Raw genomic sequence first — 17,046 nt, 5'->3', positions numbered from 1 at the left:
TCTCCCAATCTGTTATAATTATATATATATTAATATTTATTATGACACCATAAGTCTTTCATTGTACCAAAGCTGAATTTTAAAAACTCCAAAAACTTTTCTAGGAATTGCCATTGACCAAAATAAAGTATAACTTATTTAATGTATTAATGTGTTAGACAATCAATTTTTGTGGAAGGCAAATAATTTCTTTTTAATTATGATGTCAGTGTGTAATCTTGAAAGAGGTCATTTCATTCGTTCTATTCTGTCTGTTGCCGAGTTAAAAGCAATTTACGCTTCCAATGTTTCTTAAAATTTGGACATAACTAAATTGCGTCATGCGAAATATTATACAGTTAAGGCCTTTGTGGAATGACGTCAACGCATGCGCAGGAAGCTCATCTCGTGCACACTAATGTCGTCCCGTGCCGTTGACGTCAATGCGCTGACGTCAGCAGAATAGCGATGCCACTCGTCGATCCAGCCTTCCGATTGGCCCCCGCAGGACTTTCCCCCCGCCCACCACCTGAAATCCTCTTCTCCCATTAGCCAAGACGTATGCTAACTGGCAAAACACAAGTGGACCAGGAGCTAAACTCCCTCAAGGCGTTCTCGTCATCACAACAGTGTTTTTTGGGAAAACACCGCAGAATAAAACGTTAAAATATCGATACGAGTGCACACTGGCTCTGCACCACGCTTTGTAAGGTAGGTACCTTCGATTTTACGCGATTTGTTTCAATCAGTAAATAGTTCTCGTGTCGAATCTACCATGGATATGTCCGTGGAGGATATACATTTTAGGCTACAGCTAAAACTTATAGCTCAAGAAAGCTGTTTTCTGCCATATCAACGAGGTTTAGTGCGTGTCTAAGCTGTCTTTTGCATTTTTTCGACATCGCACAGGCAGATTTTAGATTAATAGAGCACGTGAGGGAAGAATAGTTACGTGCATAATTAGCCTAGCAGAATAACGCCGCGCATGCGCACTAAACATGAAACTTCTTCATGAATTTTGAATGTTAGTCCCAAACTAGTGTCACCTTGCCCTTAAAGCCTGATATAATGCCTCCAATAACTGGGTATGATATTTTCTTCTTGCTATATTAACCAACCAAAAATAAAAGGGAATAGGCAAAGAAAAAAGCTCACTATATTTGATGCAGTCAACACAAAAACCATTTGAACTAGTTGAACAATGTCAATTCAGTGTATACATGGTTAGTGCAATGACTGTAAAAGTATCTAACAGTGAAAAGGATTGGCCGGTTTTATCTGACCCATATTGAATCTGGCCTGAGGCTGTGGGTGATCTGCACGCGTCCCACTTAAAAGTGGCCATGCAACACGCTTAAAAAAAGTGGAGCAATCGACTTGCCTCTAAGTAGACAAGCTTTAGAAAAACAAAAAAAGCAGTGTGGGTCATATGACTTTGACTCATTGACTAAATACAACTCTCCCCTCACAGAAGTCCTTCAATTCTCTCGGGATGGACACCGAGCACGTCGCACGTCCCGTCGCCCCGGCGACGGCGGGCACGTCCACACTGTGGCGCAAGCACGGCTCGGCTGACATCTTCAGCGAAGTCCAACTGTGGCAGTTGCAGAGACTTTTCCGGGCGGCCGGGGACGGCGACGCCGAGCAGAGGGCCCGCCTGGTTTGGGGGCGCCGGGACGAAGCCCAGCTGGCCCGGGCTCTGGCGGGACTTCGGACAGAGAGCCGCCGCAGAGGTCCGAGAAACCAAGGCGCAAACTGGATGCGAGCTTTCAATCGACTCAGGTATGAATTGTCTTTTCTCTACGGTTGGAAAATATCGGAGCAAGTCTGCATTATTTTAAAGATTTTCCTTCATAAATTGCTGGTTGTTCAGATCAACAATTTCAGTTAAATGTGATAGAGTTTACTGTTGAAGCCAGCTCTCAAAATTATATTCATGAGAGAGAGTTTAATATCTAAGTACTGGTTAATATCTAAGTACTGGTTAATATCTAGGTACTGGGTAATATCCAAGTACTGTTAAATATCCAAGTAATGTTTAATATCTAAATACATTTGACCGGCAACCAAAAGGGACCAAACGCCCGGCGACCAAAAGTCCGGTCACGATTACGGACGGATACTATTATAAAAAAAGTGGCGGGTTCGATACTAAAACACTAAATCAATAACACAAAAAAAGCTTCCAAAATCTCAGATTTTTTTAGAAAGTCGGTCATTTTATTTGAACAAGGAACCTAAACAAGCAGAATTTGTTTTTAGCTTCCCAGACAAAATTGGAAGTTTGACCTGCACTCGCAAGTTTGTTTGATTTAACGTTCTCACGTTTGGAACCCCGGTTCAGAATCGAAGAGGGTTACGCGGGCGACCAGGAGAAGGAATCCAGCCAGGAGGCGGATTCCGAAGATTCCCATCGGCAGGCTCCGACCGAGGCCACGGAAGCGAGCTCCGAGGCCGCGCTCGCCCAGAACCGAGTGGCCGTAAAGTCTAGCGACGGGGAAACTCCCGGCGGTTCGGGCGCCAGGAGACGTGGCGAGCGGGACCCCGAAAGATACCTCCATAGGATACGACACTGACTGGAGAGCAAAACTGGAAAGTAATATTTACCTTCTGCAACCGTTGAGGTACAAACTACTTACTATTCACTGGAATTGCGACATGAATGGAACGCCATAACGCAAACGCATGAGTCATAGAGCGCCACATTTTCACTTGAAGAACGAACTCAAGACTTCAAGATGTACTTTTTTGTGACGGATTAGTTGCATTTATTTCACTAAACGTTATCAAATACTGCCAAGTGTAACGTTGAAATTCCTGAATAAAATGTTTCTATTCACTGTTATTTTTTTCTGGAATTTTTTCGATCATTTGGCCTCATTGGATAGGGAATTATAATTATTTAGTAATTTTTAAAGTTAAAATAAATGATAAAACTGACAACCGCAGTAACGTTTTGTTACATTGAGTCTAAAATGGGGCCATATTTTTATTGATATTGCATTCCATAAGGCTTGAAAGGTCCCTAGAACCCTAGAACTTTAATAAAAAACTTAAAAATATATATATATATATATATATATTTTGGCACAAGTGCACTTTTCCATTGGCTACATTTAAAAAAAAAATATAAATAACAATAAAATGATTTAAAAAATGGACTAGCCCCACAATTTATGAGCACTATAATAAGAAATAATAACATTAGTTTTCTCAACGTCCGTCACAAGTTATGATGTCACCTGTAATGCTCCTAACGTCCGCCAGAGAACGCACTTGTATTGCATTTAATAGCAGGGTAGGCTAGCAGATGTTTAATGTTCCAACGAGTTGTAAGTCATTTAAATAGCCGCTTTTTAATTGTTATTGCACACAGACAGCTAAGGAATTTATTCTTAAAATACATTAATGCAATTGGAAAAGAAATTTTCACTATCAGCTGGGATATGCTCCAGCACCCCCCGTGAACCTAGTGAGGATAAATTGGTTGAGACAATGAGATGACTGATTTTTTGTTGTTGCTATTTTTACTGCCTTTGAAAGCTATAAACTTGTAATCCATTTGAATTTTAAAGGCTAGCATTAAGTGATCATCTTTTAAAGCCTTTTTTTAATGGTCCCGATTTCCGATCATCTCTAATTTGGATTATTTTTATGTTTGTTTTAAATGTCAAGCAACAGAATCCAACATGGATTTTCAGCCAAAATCGTAGTCATCGTAAGTCAAGCAAAAGAAAAGACTGCAAATCTTTGTCTCAGGCTGAAAGAATCTTTTGTGTGGCTAATATAATGAATACCCTTGAATGTGTGTGTGTATGTTCGTGTGTGTGTGTGAGATGAGACGATTTTGAAAAAAAAAGCCTTGAAAGGAGTGAAAACAGATTGCCGCTGGGGTTTAGGGAGGAGCGCCGTTGCAATTTAATCGGCACGCCGACAATTATTCACTAACGACAAGCCAACCAACAGTTCAGTGACGCTTGCCCCAATTTTATGTGCACTGATCATTTTCATCTTGTGCCATTTTTTTGCAGCGTAAAGACTTCCATTCATTCTATAAATACCCCCCAAAAAACATTTGATTTTTAAAGAATTGATTTAACAGGCTAACAATTAATTTGGGGTACTATCATTTTGCAGACTATAAGTCGCCGAATACATATATGTATGTTTATGTATTGTCCCTTTATTAAAAAAACAGACTCCAAGTCAGTCAACAGTTTAGATAGTAAAATACTTTAATTAAATATACAGGAGGTCATAGCATCATAAAAAAATGTCTTTTCAATTTTTTTTGTCTCCCTCGCCAGCCGGCTGATTGGTAAACAGATAGCTACTGTATAAAAACAAAACAAAAAACAAACAGAAAAAACACAAAAAAAACAATAACAAATAAAAATTCAATCCTAAATTCCAAAACGTAGTGTTTGTTAGAGGCTAGATTGTGTGTGTGTAACCGACTTTACATACATATATAGCGCCTTTGATGCTATTTACAGATTATAACAGTTTTTTGGATAACCACCACTCTCACATGAGGGCGGCGTGGTATCTACAGTGCTATTTTTTTTATTAAAAAATCTTTTTGTACACAGAAAAAGACAACAGAAGAAGCAAAAAGGTGAAGATGAAAACATCCCGTGAGTATATACACACATATACATGTATATATATATTGCATACTAGAGCCACCACATATAGTGCCTGTTCAGAATTATTTCAATATCTTAAGGTCCTTTCTACCAGCGATATTTTTTATTTTTCACCAATGTATAAATTGTACGCATGACATATCCTATGACTATTTGATATCTTAACAAGCGTTCACTAGTAGAGCGTACATGGCAATTTAGAAGTAGTTTTTGCTCTGCAAGTATTATGTAGCTGTCCAACTCGTGTGCAAAAATATCTTGTACGTATTAGTGGGGGGTAAAATTGTGCTTAGTTGTTTTGCTAATAATGCTGAATAGCTGAAAAAAAGGACCTTAAGATTGAAAAAATACTAAAGTGTTGTTTTCAAAGGCATTCTGGGTCAAATTGCAAATCTAGTGGTTGGTAAAGAAACTAAAAATGTGCTAATAATACAATTTGCGCTTTAAAGTTCAGATGAAATGAGGGTAGGGCGTATTTTCAAAATAAATTCATTCCAATAAGATTTCATGAAATGAGATCCTAATTAAGTCTTTCTTTTGCAGCTCCCTTGGCCCCGCCCACCAAGCAAGAAGCGATGACATCACATCCAGAATGAGCTAGCTAGCTCAGCGCAAGAAGTGATCGTCAAATCTGCTGTGATGTCACAACCAGAATTACGTAGAAACAGTAAGAAAACTTATTTAAGTGCCAATTTTCCCCCATTTTCTGTCAAAATACGAGTTGGACAATCCAGAATACATCAAATTTGACAAATCTGCTTTTTTCCACCCAAACCTGAGAAGTACACACACTTAATTTGCCTTTTGATTAGTCAGTCAGCATCAAAATGTAGAATTAATTCAGCTCAGCACAACCACCAGAATTAAAGTTTACTTTTACAAACTTTGCATTTTCCACGTGGTGGCTCAAGCGCACTACTCCAGGCAAAAAAAAATGCTAGGCGCTAACGTCTTTAGCGCTAATTGTATCACTAGGCGGTGAAAAAAAGGCACGGATGCTAGCCTAGCGTGCTAATTGACCACATTCTTATGAACCAAACAAAAATACAACATTTTTCTCAGCGTGTTTTGACAGTAAAATGTTTTTTTTTCAAGTCATAAATGCCAAACGCTGATTTGCAATTTGTTCCGCAGCGTCATCACGCCGGCGCGAGTGGTCGCTACAGTCCGTGGATGGACCGTCATTTGCAAAAAAAAGTCAACGGAAAGCAACGTTTGTCTGCATGAAATGGATCGGGACGTCGTGTCCAACAGCACCTTTGCAGGTAATATTTGTTTTTATGCTATTGTAGCATTTCTGCTAGCATGCTAATTGTGATCGTGTTCTCATTTGGGTTGTACAGCCTTTGTCTTAGTAGCAGAAAGGTGATTAAAATTAGATTAATTTAAGAAAGAACCTGAATCGGAACCTCAATTTTTGTAGAAATTTGGCAGTTGTATTTTAATATAATAAAAATGACAATTAGCTGGAATAATAGCGACATAGATGGCGTTTATTGTTTTTCTCCGCTATTTTGCAGAGTAAAAGTAAAAATTCAAGTGCCGTTTGTCTTTTTGAGCGAGAGCTTAATCTGAATTGGCCCAAAACGGTTTAAAAAATGTGTTTTTTAACTAGATATTGTTGGTCAAAGGCTGAAGAACCTGAATTGAAACACGGCCATTTTGCCACTTGCTATTTTCTGTGCATTCCAGTCTAAGGTATAATGCTATAAAAATAGCTTTGTGAAATGTTAACAAGAGTTCACATTTGTGCGTATTGGATTCATTGAAATAGAGTTGAAGGCGCTGAGATTAAATGCCGTTAATCGCCACCAAGTCGCTAATGTCATTCAAAATGTCAATTTGTTTTCATTTTAATTGAGTTTCACCCCTTTTTCTTGTTGGCTTAATCCATTTATTTCTATTACCAGGTTGGATTTTAATATGTGGAAGTAAGAATGGAGGCATGAAGAACAAAAAAGTGGAACCAAAGCAACGATGACACATTTTGGCCAGTCTTTAATGCGCAGGTTCCCGGCGTAGTGTTTCCAGCGACACAGTTTTAGCCCTCGTGCGTGCGAACGCAGTAAATAAGAACCATGATGCCGCCGCCGACGGGGGAGGAGCCGAAACCAAACGTGAGCACATCCACGGCAGAATTGTGCAAACAAGAATACCAACAAAAAACATACAGTAAGTAAGTGGTCATCAATTTTTTTTTTTTTTTAGAAAACAACACAGAACAGTGCAAAGTATATAAACCGATGTAGAAACTAATGGAATTCTCAGTCTGTCTCACAGATCACATTTGACAATCAGTCATCGTCCCGACTAAAGACCCCCCTCTACCTTGGTCGGGGGAGTTAAGAGAGGAGAGGGGGTGTGGTCTCTCACAGTCTAGTGCTGGGGTGTACCGACGAGAGTTGCGGAGGGGGCAACGTGGACAGCGGGTACAGTTGGTGCAACAGGTCCCCGCAAAAGGCGGCTCCGCCGGGGTGCCGGAACAAGTGGTGCGGGCCGGGGGCCGAGGCCAGGAGCTGCCGGTGGAGCATCATGGAGTGGAAGGCCAAGGGTGGAACCAGAGGGGACACCGCCGACTGGCTCTTCAGGTACTGTAAGCCGGGGTGCCGTTGAAGGCTGTCCTGCGACACTAGGCCGCCGGGTGGGTACAGGCCGGCGTAGAGGGGGGCGGCGCGGGACAGGGTGTAAGCCGTGTGTCCCTTGTCCAGGTGGGCCACCGCCGAGTGGGACGCTTCCTCCGCCTGGCACGGGCGGACCGGCGTCGCCGCTCGGACCTTCCTCTCCGGCGCCTCCTCGCCCTCGGGGTCCCCCACGAGCCGTTTGGCGGGTCGGACGAGGGACGACTCCGGCAGAGGTTTGGGACTCGGGTAGGGCGGCGACGGCTCCCGCATGGGAGGTGAGGCTCGGCACCCCTTGGGGATATGCGCCATGGGGTAAGGGAGGGCGCAGAAGGACGCTTTGGAGAGCCGTTGAGAAAGCGCCTTGGAGAGGCTGAAGTCTCTGGGTTCGTTGTCCGCCTCTCCGGTCTGCGCTTCGTCGCTGTAGTGCGAGCGGTAAGCCAAGCCTTCCTTTTCCAGGCCGCAGCAGACAAATCCCGGCTCCCCGTCGCCGTTGGCGTAGCCGCCCATTTGGTCCCGGCTCAGGCAGTGCTCCGTTTGGCGGTACAGGCTGTGCAGGTGCGGAGACGAGTAACAGTCGCCGGGGGTGACGAAGTTGCGGGATCGGAGGAGTTTTTCAGAGTTCTTGTCGGCGCCGTCTCGTTCCCGTGTCCTGGGGAGAAAGGGCTGCCACGGGGCGCCCACGGGAGCCGGCGCCGGCTCCCGTGGGGGCTTGCTGCTCTGCGCGTGCTGGATGACCGACGGCCTGAAGACGGGCGCCGCCTCCGGTACGCCGTCGGGGACGTGCCGCCTGGGGGGTTCCTCCTCACCTCTCCATTTTTCTCCGTCTTTTTCAGATGTTGGTGGAGGTCGGAAGGACGACGTGTAGCAGAAGGACGTGGACTCGCAGGCTTGGGAGAGGAGCTTCTTTTTGGCCAGCGGCGACATGACGCCCTGGCCCGTCTTGCAGTAGGCCGTAGCCATATGCGACGGAGTGTCTCTCTGGATGGTGGTGTAGTCGTCCTTCTCCGGGAAGGAGTCGCCACCGCCGGATTCCACGGCCCGCCGATCTTGTGTGCACGCCGATGGCACCCTGGCCGCCGGGGCCCTTCCGCCGTGACTCTCCGAGGGCTCGTCTCGCCCCGGGGGTCTGTTCTGGTCCCGGAGGTGAGGCGGGTAGGCGCTCCTGGCCAAGGGGTGGACCTCGGTCTTGGCGGCCTGAAGGACCTCGCTGATCTTCCGCCACTCGGGCTGGGCTCCGGGATGGAGGGCACGGGGGGCCAGCGGCGCCCTGCTGGACTCCGTCTCCTTGAAGCACAGTGGCGCCACTGCCGGTAACTCCCCCGCCAGCGACTCCTCTTCCTTCAGCGTAACCTGAAGCTCCTCCTCTTCCTCCTCCTCCTCCTCGATGACGATGGGCTGGTCCACGGCCGAGACCTCCGGCTTGGTGCTCACTTCTGCCTTGGAGTCCTGCGGAGAAGACGATGATTGTCATTGGCATCATGGACTTGTTACCTGGAAAACTATGTCAAAGTTGCTACTACTGCATTCTAGTAAACTGAAAAAATAAAATATGAAAAAGAGTCTAACTATACTGTCATTTTTTTAAGTAAAAAAGCTTTACTATACTATGTCGTTTTTTAATATAAAAAACCCTTACTATACTATGTAGTTTTTTTCAAAGAAAAAAGCCTTACTATGCAACAAATACTTCTGCCAAATCTTGGAGATTGGTGGCCCAGTGGATAAGTCATCGGTTTCCTACTTCTATGGTCTTGGGTTCAAATCCAAGTGCTTGCAAAAATTTTCCCAATATTATTCAGGTAAATGAGAGACAAAAGTACAACTACTACCACTCTCTCTCACTGGGTGGTGGCCCAGTGGCTAAGTCATCAGTTTGCCAACTCTTTGGTCTCTGGTTCAATTCCCAGTGCCGGCAAAGATTTTCAAAAAAATCAGTTAAAAGAATAAGTAAAAATGTCTAAGTGTTTAAGTGTATAAGTATAAGTATTCAGTGGTGAATGAAGCATTTTAACAAAAAAATGACTAAGTGTTTCACCCCATTTCCTTGGATAAAACGTTTCAACACCCTTGTATAAGTGGGGCACGAGTTGGTGTTGTGGGTTGCACACTCGCCTTTGCACCGAGAGAACGTGAGTTCGCTTCCCGGTGTCGGCGGTTCACTGACCAAGCAAGCGGTCGAGGGTCGGCCGAAGGCCGACCCGAGAACGCCTTTCGCACATACAGGTCCATCAAGTGTCTTCCGAACTGCCGAAGGCAGTTCGGAATATAACCTTTTGCTGAAAAGTATGACTAAGTGTTTCATAAAAATTAAAAAGGTTTTTCTCTTTTTTTTTTTCTTGTTCCATTTCCAGACTACTTGGTGTGGTGATCAGCCAAAGGACGACAGCGGGAATCGAACCCAGGTCTCCCAGACGGGAGTCCAGCGATCTAACCTCTGCGCCAACCAAGTGACTACACTTTCCTTAGTCATCATCTGAGTTTTGTTGAGTACAAGTCCACAGAAACAACTAAGTGAAAAAGTGTCTCAACCAAGATTCGAACCCAGGTCTCCCAGACCGAAGTCCTGTGCACTAACCTCTGCACCAACCAAGTGACTACACTTTCCGTGGTCATTGGAAGGTTTTGACTACAAATATCAAGTACTAATTAAGAGAAAATGTTTCCCAACTAGGATTCTATACTATGTAATTTTTTAAAGGAAAAAAGCCTTATATATAATGTCATATTTTTGGGATTAAAAAAAGCCTTACTATACTATGTCGTTTTTTTTTTTTTTTTTTTACCAAAAAAGCCTTACTATACTATGTCCTTTTTTTTTTTTTTTTACCAAAAAACCTTACTATACTATGTCGTTTTTTTATACCAAAAAAGCCTTACTATACTATGTCGGTTTCTTTTTACCAAAAAAGCCTTAATATACTATGTCGTTTTTTTTATACCAAAAAAGCCTTACTATACTATGTCGTTTTTTTTTTTACCAAAAAAAGCCTTAATATACTATGTCGTTTTTTTTTTTACCAAAAAAACCTTACTATACTATGTCGTTTTTTTTACCAAAAAAGCCTTACTATACTATGTCGTTTTTTTTTTTTTACCAAAAAAGCCTTACTATACTATGTCGTTTTTTTTAACAAAAAAACCTTACTATACTATGTCGTTTTTTTTTTTTTACCAAAAAAGCCTTACTATACTATGTCGTTTTTTTTTTTTTTTTTACCAAAAAAGCCTTACTATACTATGTTGTTTTTTTTACCAAAAAAGCCTTACTATACTATGTCTTTTTTTTTTACCAAAAAAGCCTTACTATACTAAGTCGTTTTTTTAACAAAAAAAGCCTTACTATACTATGTCGTTTTTTTACCAAAAACGCCTTACTATACTATGTCGTTTTTTTTAACAAAAAAACCTTACTATACTATGTCGTTTTTGTTTTTTTTTTACCAAAAAAGCCTTACTATACTATGTCCTTTTTTTTTTTTTTTTACCAAAAAACCTTACTATACTATGTCGTTTTTTTATACCAAAAAAGCCTTACTATACTATGTCGGTTTCTTTTTACCAAAAAAGCCTTAATATACTATGTCGTTTTTTTTATACCAAAAAAGCCTTACTATACTATGTCGTTTTTTTTTTTACCAAAAAAAGCCTTAATATACTATGTCGTTTTTTTTTTTACCAAAAAAACCTTACTATACTATGTCGTTTTTTTTACCAAAAAAGCCTTACTATACTATGTCGTTTTTTTTTTTTACCAAAAAAGCCTTACTATACTATGTCGTTTTTTTTAACAAAAAAACCTTACTATACTATGTCGTTTTTTTTTTTTACCAAAAAAGCCTTACTATACTATGTCGTTTTTTTTTTTTTTTTTACCAAAAAAGCCTTACTATACTATGTTGTTTTTTTTACCAAAAAAGCCTTACTATACTATGTCTTTTTTTTTTACCAAAAAAGCCTTACTATACTAAGTCGTTTTTTTAACAAAAAAAGCCTTACTATACTATGTCGTTTTTTTACCAAAAACGCCTTACTATACTATGTCGTTTTTTTTAACAAAAAAACCTTACTATACTATGTCGTTTTTGTTTTTTTTTTACCAAAAAAGCCTTACTATACTATGTCCTTTTTTTTTTTTTTTTACCAAAAAACCTTACTATACTATGTCGTTTTTTTTATACCAAAAAAGCCTTACTATACTATGTCGGTTTTTTTTTTACCAAAAAAGCCTTAATATACTATGTCGTTTTTTTTTATACCAAAAAAGCCTTACTATACTATGTCGTTTTTTTTTTTACCAAAAAAAGCCTTAATATACTATGTCGTTTTTTTTTACCAAAAAAACCTGACTATACTATGTCGTTTTTTTTTACCAAAAAAGCCTTACTATACTATGTCGTTTTTTTTTTAACAAAAAAACCTTACTATACTATGTCGTTTTTTTTTTTTACCAAAAAAGCCTTACTATACTATGTCGTTTTTTTTTTTTTTTACCAAAAAAGCCTTACTATACTATGTTGTTTTTTTTTACCAAAAAAGCCTTACTATACTATGTCTTTTTTTTTTTTACCAAAAAAGCCTTACTATACTAAGTCGTTTTTTTTAACAAAAAAAGCCTTACTATACTATGTCGTTTTTTTTACCAAAAACGCCTTACTATACTATGTCGTTTTTTTTAACAAAAAAACCTTACTATACTATGTCGTTTTTTTTTTTACCAAAAAAGCCTTACTATACTATGTGGTTTTTTTTTTTTTACCAAAAAAGCCTTACTATACTATGTCGTTTTTTTTTTTACCAAAAAAGCCTTACTATACTATGTCGTATTTTTTTTCCCAAAAAAGCCTTACTATACTATGTCGTTTTTTTTTTTTTACCAAAAAAGCCTTACTATACTATGTCGTTTTTTTTTTTTACCAAAAACGCCTTACTATACTATGTCGTTTTTTTTTTTTACCAAAAAAGCCTTACTATACTATGTCGTTTTTTTTTTTTTACCAAAAAAGCCTTACTATACTATGTTGTTTTTTTTTTTTTTACCAAAAAGCCTTACTATACTATGTCGTTTTTTTTTTTACCAAAAAAGCCTTACTATACTATGTCGTTTTTTTTTAACAAAAAAAGCCTTACTATACTATGTAGTTTTTTTTTAACAAAAAAAGCTTTACTATACTATGTCGTTTTTTTTATACCAAAAAAGCTTTACTATACTGTCATTTTTTTTAACAAAAAAGCCTTACTATACTATGTCGTTTTTTTTTTACCAAAAAAGCCTTAATATACGATGTCGTTTTTTTTTTTTACCAAAAAAGCCTTACTATATTATGTCGTTTTTTTTTACCAAAAAAGCCTTACTATACTATGTCGTTTATTTTTTTACCAAAAAAGCCTTACTATACTATGTCGGTATTTTTACCAAAAAAAACCTTACTATACTATGTCGTTTTTTTTACCAAAAAAGCCTTACTATACTATGTCGTTTTTTTTTATACCAAAAAAGCCTTACTATACTATGTTGTTGTTGTTTTTTTACCAAAAAAGCCTTACTATACTATGTCGTTTTTTTTTACCAGAAAAACCTAACTATACTATGTCGTTTTTTATTGCCAAAAAAGCCTTACTATACTATGTCGGTTTTTTTTTTACCAAAAAAGCCTTACTATACTATGTCGTTTTTTTAACAAAAAAGCCTTACTATACTATGTCGGTTTTTTTTTGCCAAAAAAGCCTTACTATACTATGTCGTTTTTTTTTTTTTTTTTACCAAAAAAGCCTTACTATACTATGTCGTCTTTTTTTTTTTTTTTACCAAAAAAGCCTTACTATACTATGTCGTTTTTTTTTTTTACCAAAAAACCTTACTATACTATGTAGTTTTTTTTTTTACCAAAAAAACCTTACTATACTATGTCGTTTTATTATTTTTTTTAACCAAAAAAAGCCTTACTATACTATGTCGTTTTGAAAAAATGAGTGTCTTATACCAGTCGACTTCCAACTGGGTGACTAACCCCTCTAAAGCACCCACTCACCTGAGATTGCCGCTGAGTGGCCACCAACTCCCCGCGGTCCTTCCGGATGGTCTTGACGCCGCTTGGAACCTTGGCTTTCTTGACCCCGGTGACACCTTTGACCTTAGCGGGCGGGGCCTTCTCGTGGTTACGGGGTTTGCTCAGAGGGAGGGGCTTGTCTTGCTCGCCTTTCAAGTGCCTCTCATAGGGGAGGAGAAGTCTGTGAGGGAGGGGCAGAGAGAAGAGCTATATTTTTACAGATCAAATAAATCACGTGATTGGGAAAATGCACTTTTACGTCAAAAAAATAAATAGATTCATTTCAAAAAAATAGTTGAAGCTAATGCGAATTAGAACAAAGGCACGGTATGTGATGACTCGACTTCATTTTTATGCTGTTGTGAAAAAAACAGGGTAAAAAATGATAACTTTAATTATAAAATCATGTAAAAACAAAAGCAGATTTTGAGAACGCTGTTGGCTGTGGTTTGTGAAATGAGCTGCGGCTTGTTTTAATACCTGGCATGCAATACATAATCCTATTGTAATGACACCACGTTAGGGGAAAATCCACTCGTATATGAATGCCAAAAAATGTGTGTGTGTGTGTGTGTGTGTGTGTGTGTGTGCGTTTTAGTCCATGTTGAGACAGCACACCACTATTATTTGAACCTTGAGGGAAACATTTTTTTGGGTGCTTTTCCTGGACATGATGAGGCGGGGCCATTTTTTTATTTTCAAATGCAATATGCCAATATGATTCATCACTTGGTGTGTTTGTTTAATGTTTTGTTTTGGTGGAATTTCATCCGTGCAAACCGGGAATATTTGGGGGATCTGCTATTTCACGTCCTGACATTCTCAGAATAAATTCAAAGACGATATGTTTTTATGGCTTCTTGTTTAAAGAGCTTAGAAAACAAACAAAGTGGCCCTGAGGTGCAAAACAATTTTACATCTTCCAAAAAACATTTTTACATCTTATAATAGTGACATCAGAAGTGGAATAACTTTCACATCTGTCAGTAACCAATCAGCGGGGTACTAAACCTTCCCTTTTCCATCTTTAAATGTAAAAATATGTCAAATTCTTTTGCAGTTTCAGGGCCACCGGAAAAGAAAAAGTTTTTCTTGTTCCTGAAAAAACGGAGCTTGAGTGGGAATGTTTGTGTTATTTTCCTTTCTGAACAAAAAGCGCTGGCAGCTACAAAAAAGGGAAAAAAAGAGAAAAGAAACCACATTGCATCCAGCTGCTCTGGCGGGGTGCCGACCCCAAGCCAAAAAAGGAAATGTACTATTAAATGTGACTTATTGGAAAGACGAGGCCAAGGAATGACAAGTTAATGAAGAGGAACAACAACGCAAGTCGACTTAAAAAGCAGTTTGTTTTCTATTATTATCATTATTATTTATTTTAGGATTTCAGAGTCAAATGTGGAATTTGTCCCAAAATATGTATCGAGAGTGTGTGGGAATGAAGTTGGCCGGGGTCGACGTTAAGGAATGTCAATATGGGGTGGTGAAGGGGTGAAGGGGATTATGCCCGGGTTGGCTGAGAAATGGAAGGAATATGTATGCTAGAATAGAAATGGAAAAGACCGACGTGCTATTCCGGTCAGGAATTTAAAAAAAGCACTGACAGGAAATTTTCATTGGGGGAGATGTTTTTTTGGCTCTAGCTTAAAATACGACATCATTATCATCCATTCTGATGTCACATTCAGCCCATGTGGAAATAGCAAAGGGGAATAAAAAAGTGGAATAAAAAGGGGAATAAAAAAGGGGAATAAAAAAGTGGAATAAGAAAGGGGAATAAGAAAGTGGAATAAGAAAGTGGAATAAAAAAGGGGAATAAAGAAAGTGGAATAAGAAAGTGGAATAAGAAAGTGGAATAAGAAAGTGGAATAAGAAAGTGGAATAAGAAAGTGGAATAAGAAAGTGGAATAAGAAAGTGGAATTAGAAAGTGGAATAAGAAAGAGAAATAAAGAGGGGAATAAGAAAGGGGACACATTTTCAAATTTATATTTATTAAGAATGAACGGAGTAATGAAAAAAAGTGTCACTCCCAACTATGGCCACACGGGGGCACTCTGCACTTTGGTCGGAGGAGAATTTCATGAAGCGGCACCAGCTCCATTTTTACGAGGTCAATAAACACTTAACTTCCTCTCAAGCCAATTTATCAGCCGCCTCTTGTTTGAGCGTCTGCGTTTTCCGCGTCGATAACAAGCGGCGGCGACCAATATACGCGCGGGAACTTTCGGTCGGGAGAACGGAACCACTAAGAAAAATTGCCGCGTCAGGGGCACGCTAACCCGACAATACCATCAGACTTGAAGAAAAAAAAAAAAAAAAGGAAAAATCCATAATAATTTGGTAAACGTTTTGGTATTACAGTGCGGAAAACCCAGGGAAAAAAGGGGGTGCCGGGGCCCCGAGTCGCAAAATGTGTGGAAAAAGCCTGCAGGCTGTTCCACTTCCACAAGCGTCCTCCGCCATCTGCGCCCTAAATCCATTTTAGCCGCTGTTGTGCGTTAATATCTAAGTACTGTTTAATATCTAAGTACATTAGACTGGCGACCAAACGTCCGGTGACCAAACGTCCGGTCACGCGATATTCGAGGGATTACTGTACATCCAATTTAAAATATTCTAACCCTCTGAAAGAGTGATTTCCAGGAAAAAAACACAATAATCGCCATTTTTTTCGGGGCTTGAATTGCACCTTCATACAGCCGCAGTTCCGGTTATGGAGGTTAACGATCCAGCGCTTCCTAATCATGCTGAAACTGCTACTTTTAGAGGTCAAACTGTTACATGAACCAAAGACGTCCTTAAATGGCATCTCTCCTACCCGACAACTACGTCTTTCTTACCTCACGATTGGCTAACAAAGTAAGATTGCCTCTAAACGTCTTTTCCTGTCAAACAGCAAAACAAAACACACCCTATACACACATGCACAATGTACTCTATATCTGCAGTATGGCAAGGACGAAGCAAATGCTGACGAGCGCAAGATAGCACTGAATAACATCTGCGTTCGCGCCGGACGCCCCATTAACATTCGTGGCGAGTGAACGTCGTCGGGGATACAAAGCGCGAGCGAAGCTTTGGCGACGCTCGCCCGACGAGTCGATAAAGCATCTCGGCGCGGGAAGGCATTTTACGCGCCCGATGATCCGCGCTTTTGCTTTGAAATCGTAAAATGGCTGGAAACGGCTTGCTTGGCACGTCGCCATGGCAACAAAGCGTCCCGGTGACACGAAGGAGAGGGAGCGCCATTGGACGGTAAAAACAACAAGATTAAAAATGTAGGAGCCGTTAAAAAAAAAAAAAAAAAGAGGGCAGACTATTTGAAGGTGACGAACGCCATCTTTTTTCATGACCTCATTATGAATTCCGAGCGCCGCCGCCGCCTGACAGCTCGTCTCAGGGAAGCGTTCTCTATTTTTTTTCCTTTTTGGAATAAATATCATTAAAGCGCCACGAGTCGCCTCGGCTTATTGATTTATTTCTAATGAATGAGCCGTTCAGTGGGGAGAGGGGGCGGGGTTACAATTAGACCAGTTTACCCGTTCGTCGTTTAGGCACGTTAGGCATATGTTAGCGCTAAGTCACCTGGAGTAAATCCATCTATTCGGATGCCTTTTTTTTAGGATTTGAAAGGGAGTTATTAGGTAAAATGGACTTTTTAATGGAGTGTACTTAGTTGGTTGTGTGCAGGGCTTGTCCAGTCTTTCAAGTGTGAAATTGAACAAGCCAGTCAATCTTTTAGCAAAGTGCTT

The 17,046-nt window shown here is 40.0% G+C and overlaps 2 protein-coding genes across 4 annotated transcripts in view; one reads left to right on the top strand and one right to left on the bottom strand.

Moving 5' to 3' along the window:
* Positions 1-522: 522 nt before the first annotated feature.
* avpi1 (arginine vasopressin induced 1) lies at positions 523-2,824 on the top strand. The gene is made up of 3 exons (XM_077729350.1): positions 523-690; positions 1,451-1,761; positions 2,324-2,824. The coding sequence occupies exons 2-3, from the start codon at positions 1,472-1,474 to the stop codon at positions 2,553-2,555; spliced, it is 522 nt and encodes a 173-aa protein (XP_077585476.1). The 5' UTR covers positions 523-690; positions 1,451-1,471; the 3' UTR covers positions 2,556-2,824.
* Positions 2,825-4,192: 1,368 nt separating this feature from the next.
* The window catches only part of arid5b (AT-rich interaction domain 5B), a 56,807-nt gene continuing 43,953 nt past the window's right edge, over positions 4,193-17,046 (bottom strand). For all 3 annotated transcript variants that reach the window (XM_077729347.1, XM_077729349.1, XM_077729346.1), the window contains 2 exons: positions 13,279-13,477; positions 4,193-8,695 (listed from right to left, as the gene is read on the bottom strand). In XM_077729347.1, coding sequence (XP_077585473.1) covers positions 6,998-8,695; positions 13,279-13,477 — 1,897 coding nt within the window. In that variant the 3' untranslated portion in view covers positions 4,193-6,997. The remainder of the gene's footprint in view (positions 8,696-13,278; positions 13,478-17,046) is intronic.

This window comes from Stigmatopora nigra, chromosome 12 (genome assembly GCF_051989575.1).
Source record: "Stigmatopora nigra isolate UIUO_SnigA chromosome 12, RoL_Snig_1.1, whole genome shotgun sequence".
Taxonomy (NCBI): Eukaryota; Metazoa; Chordata; class Actinopteri; order Syngnathiformes; family Syngnathidae; genus Stigmatopora; species Stigmatopora nigra.
Note: the sequence above shows the minus strand (reverse complement) of the source record. Positions and strands in the feature narration are given on the sequence as shown.

Coding starts and splice junctions, on each gene's coding strand:
- avpi1 (XM_077729350.1), top strand. CDS start 1,472: ATGGACACCGAGCACGTCGCACGTCCCGTCGCCCCGGCGACGGCGGGC. Junction 1,762..2,323: donor CGAGCTTTCAATCGACTCAG/GTATGAATTGTC, acceptor ACCCCGGTTCAG/AATCGAAGAGGGTTACGCGG.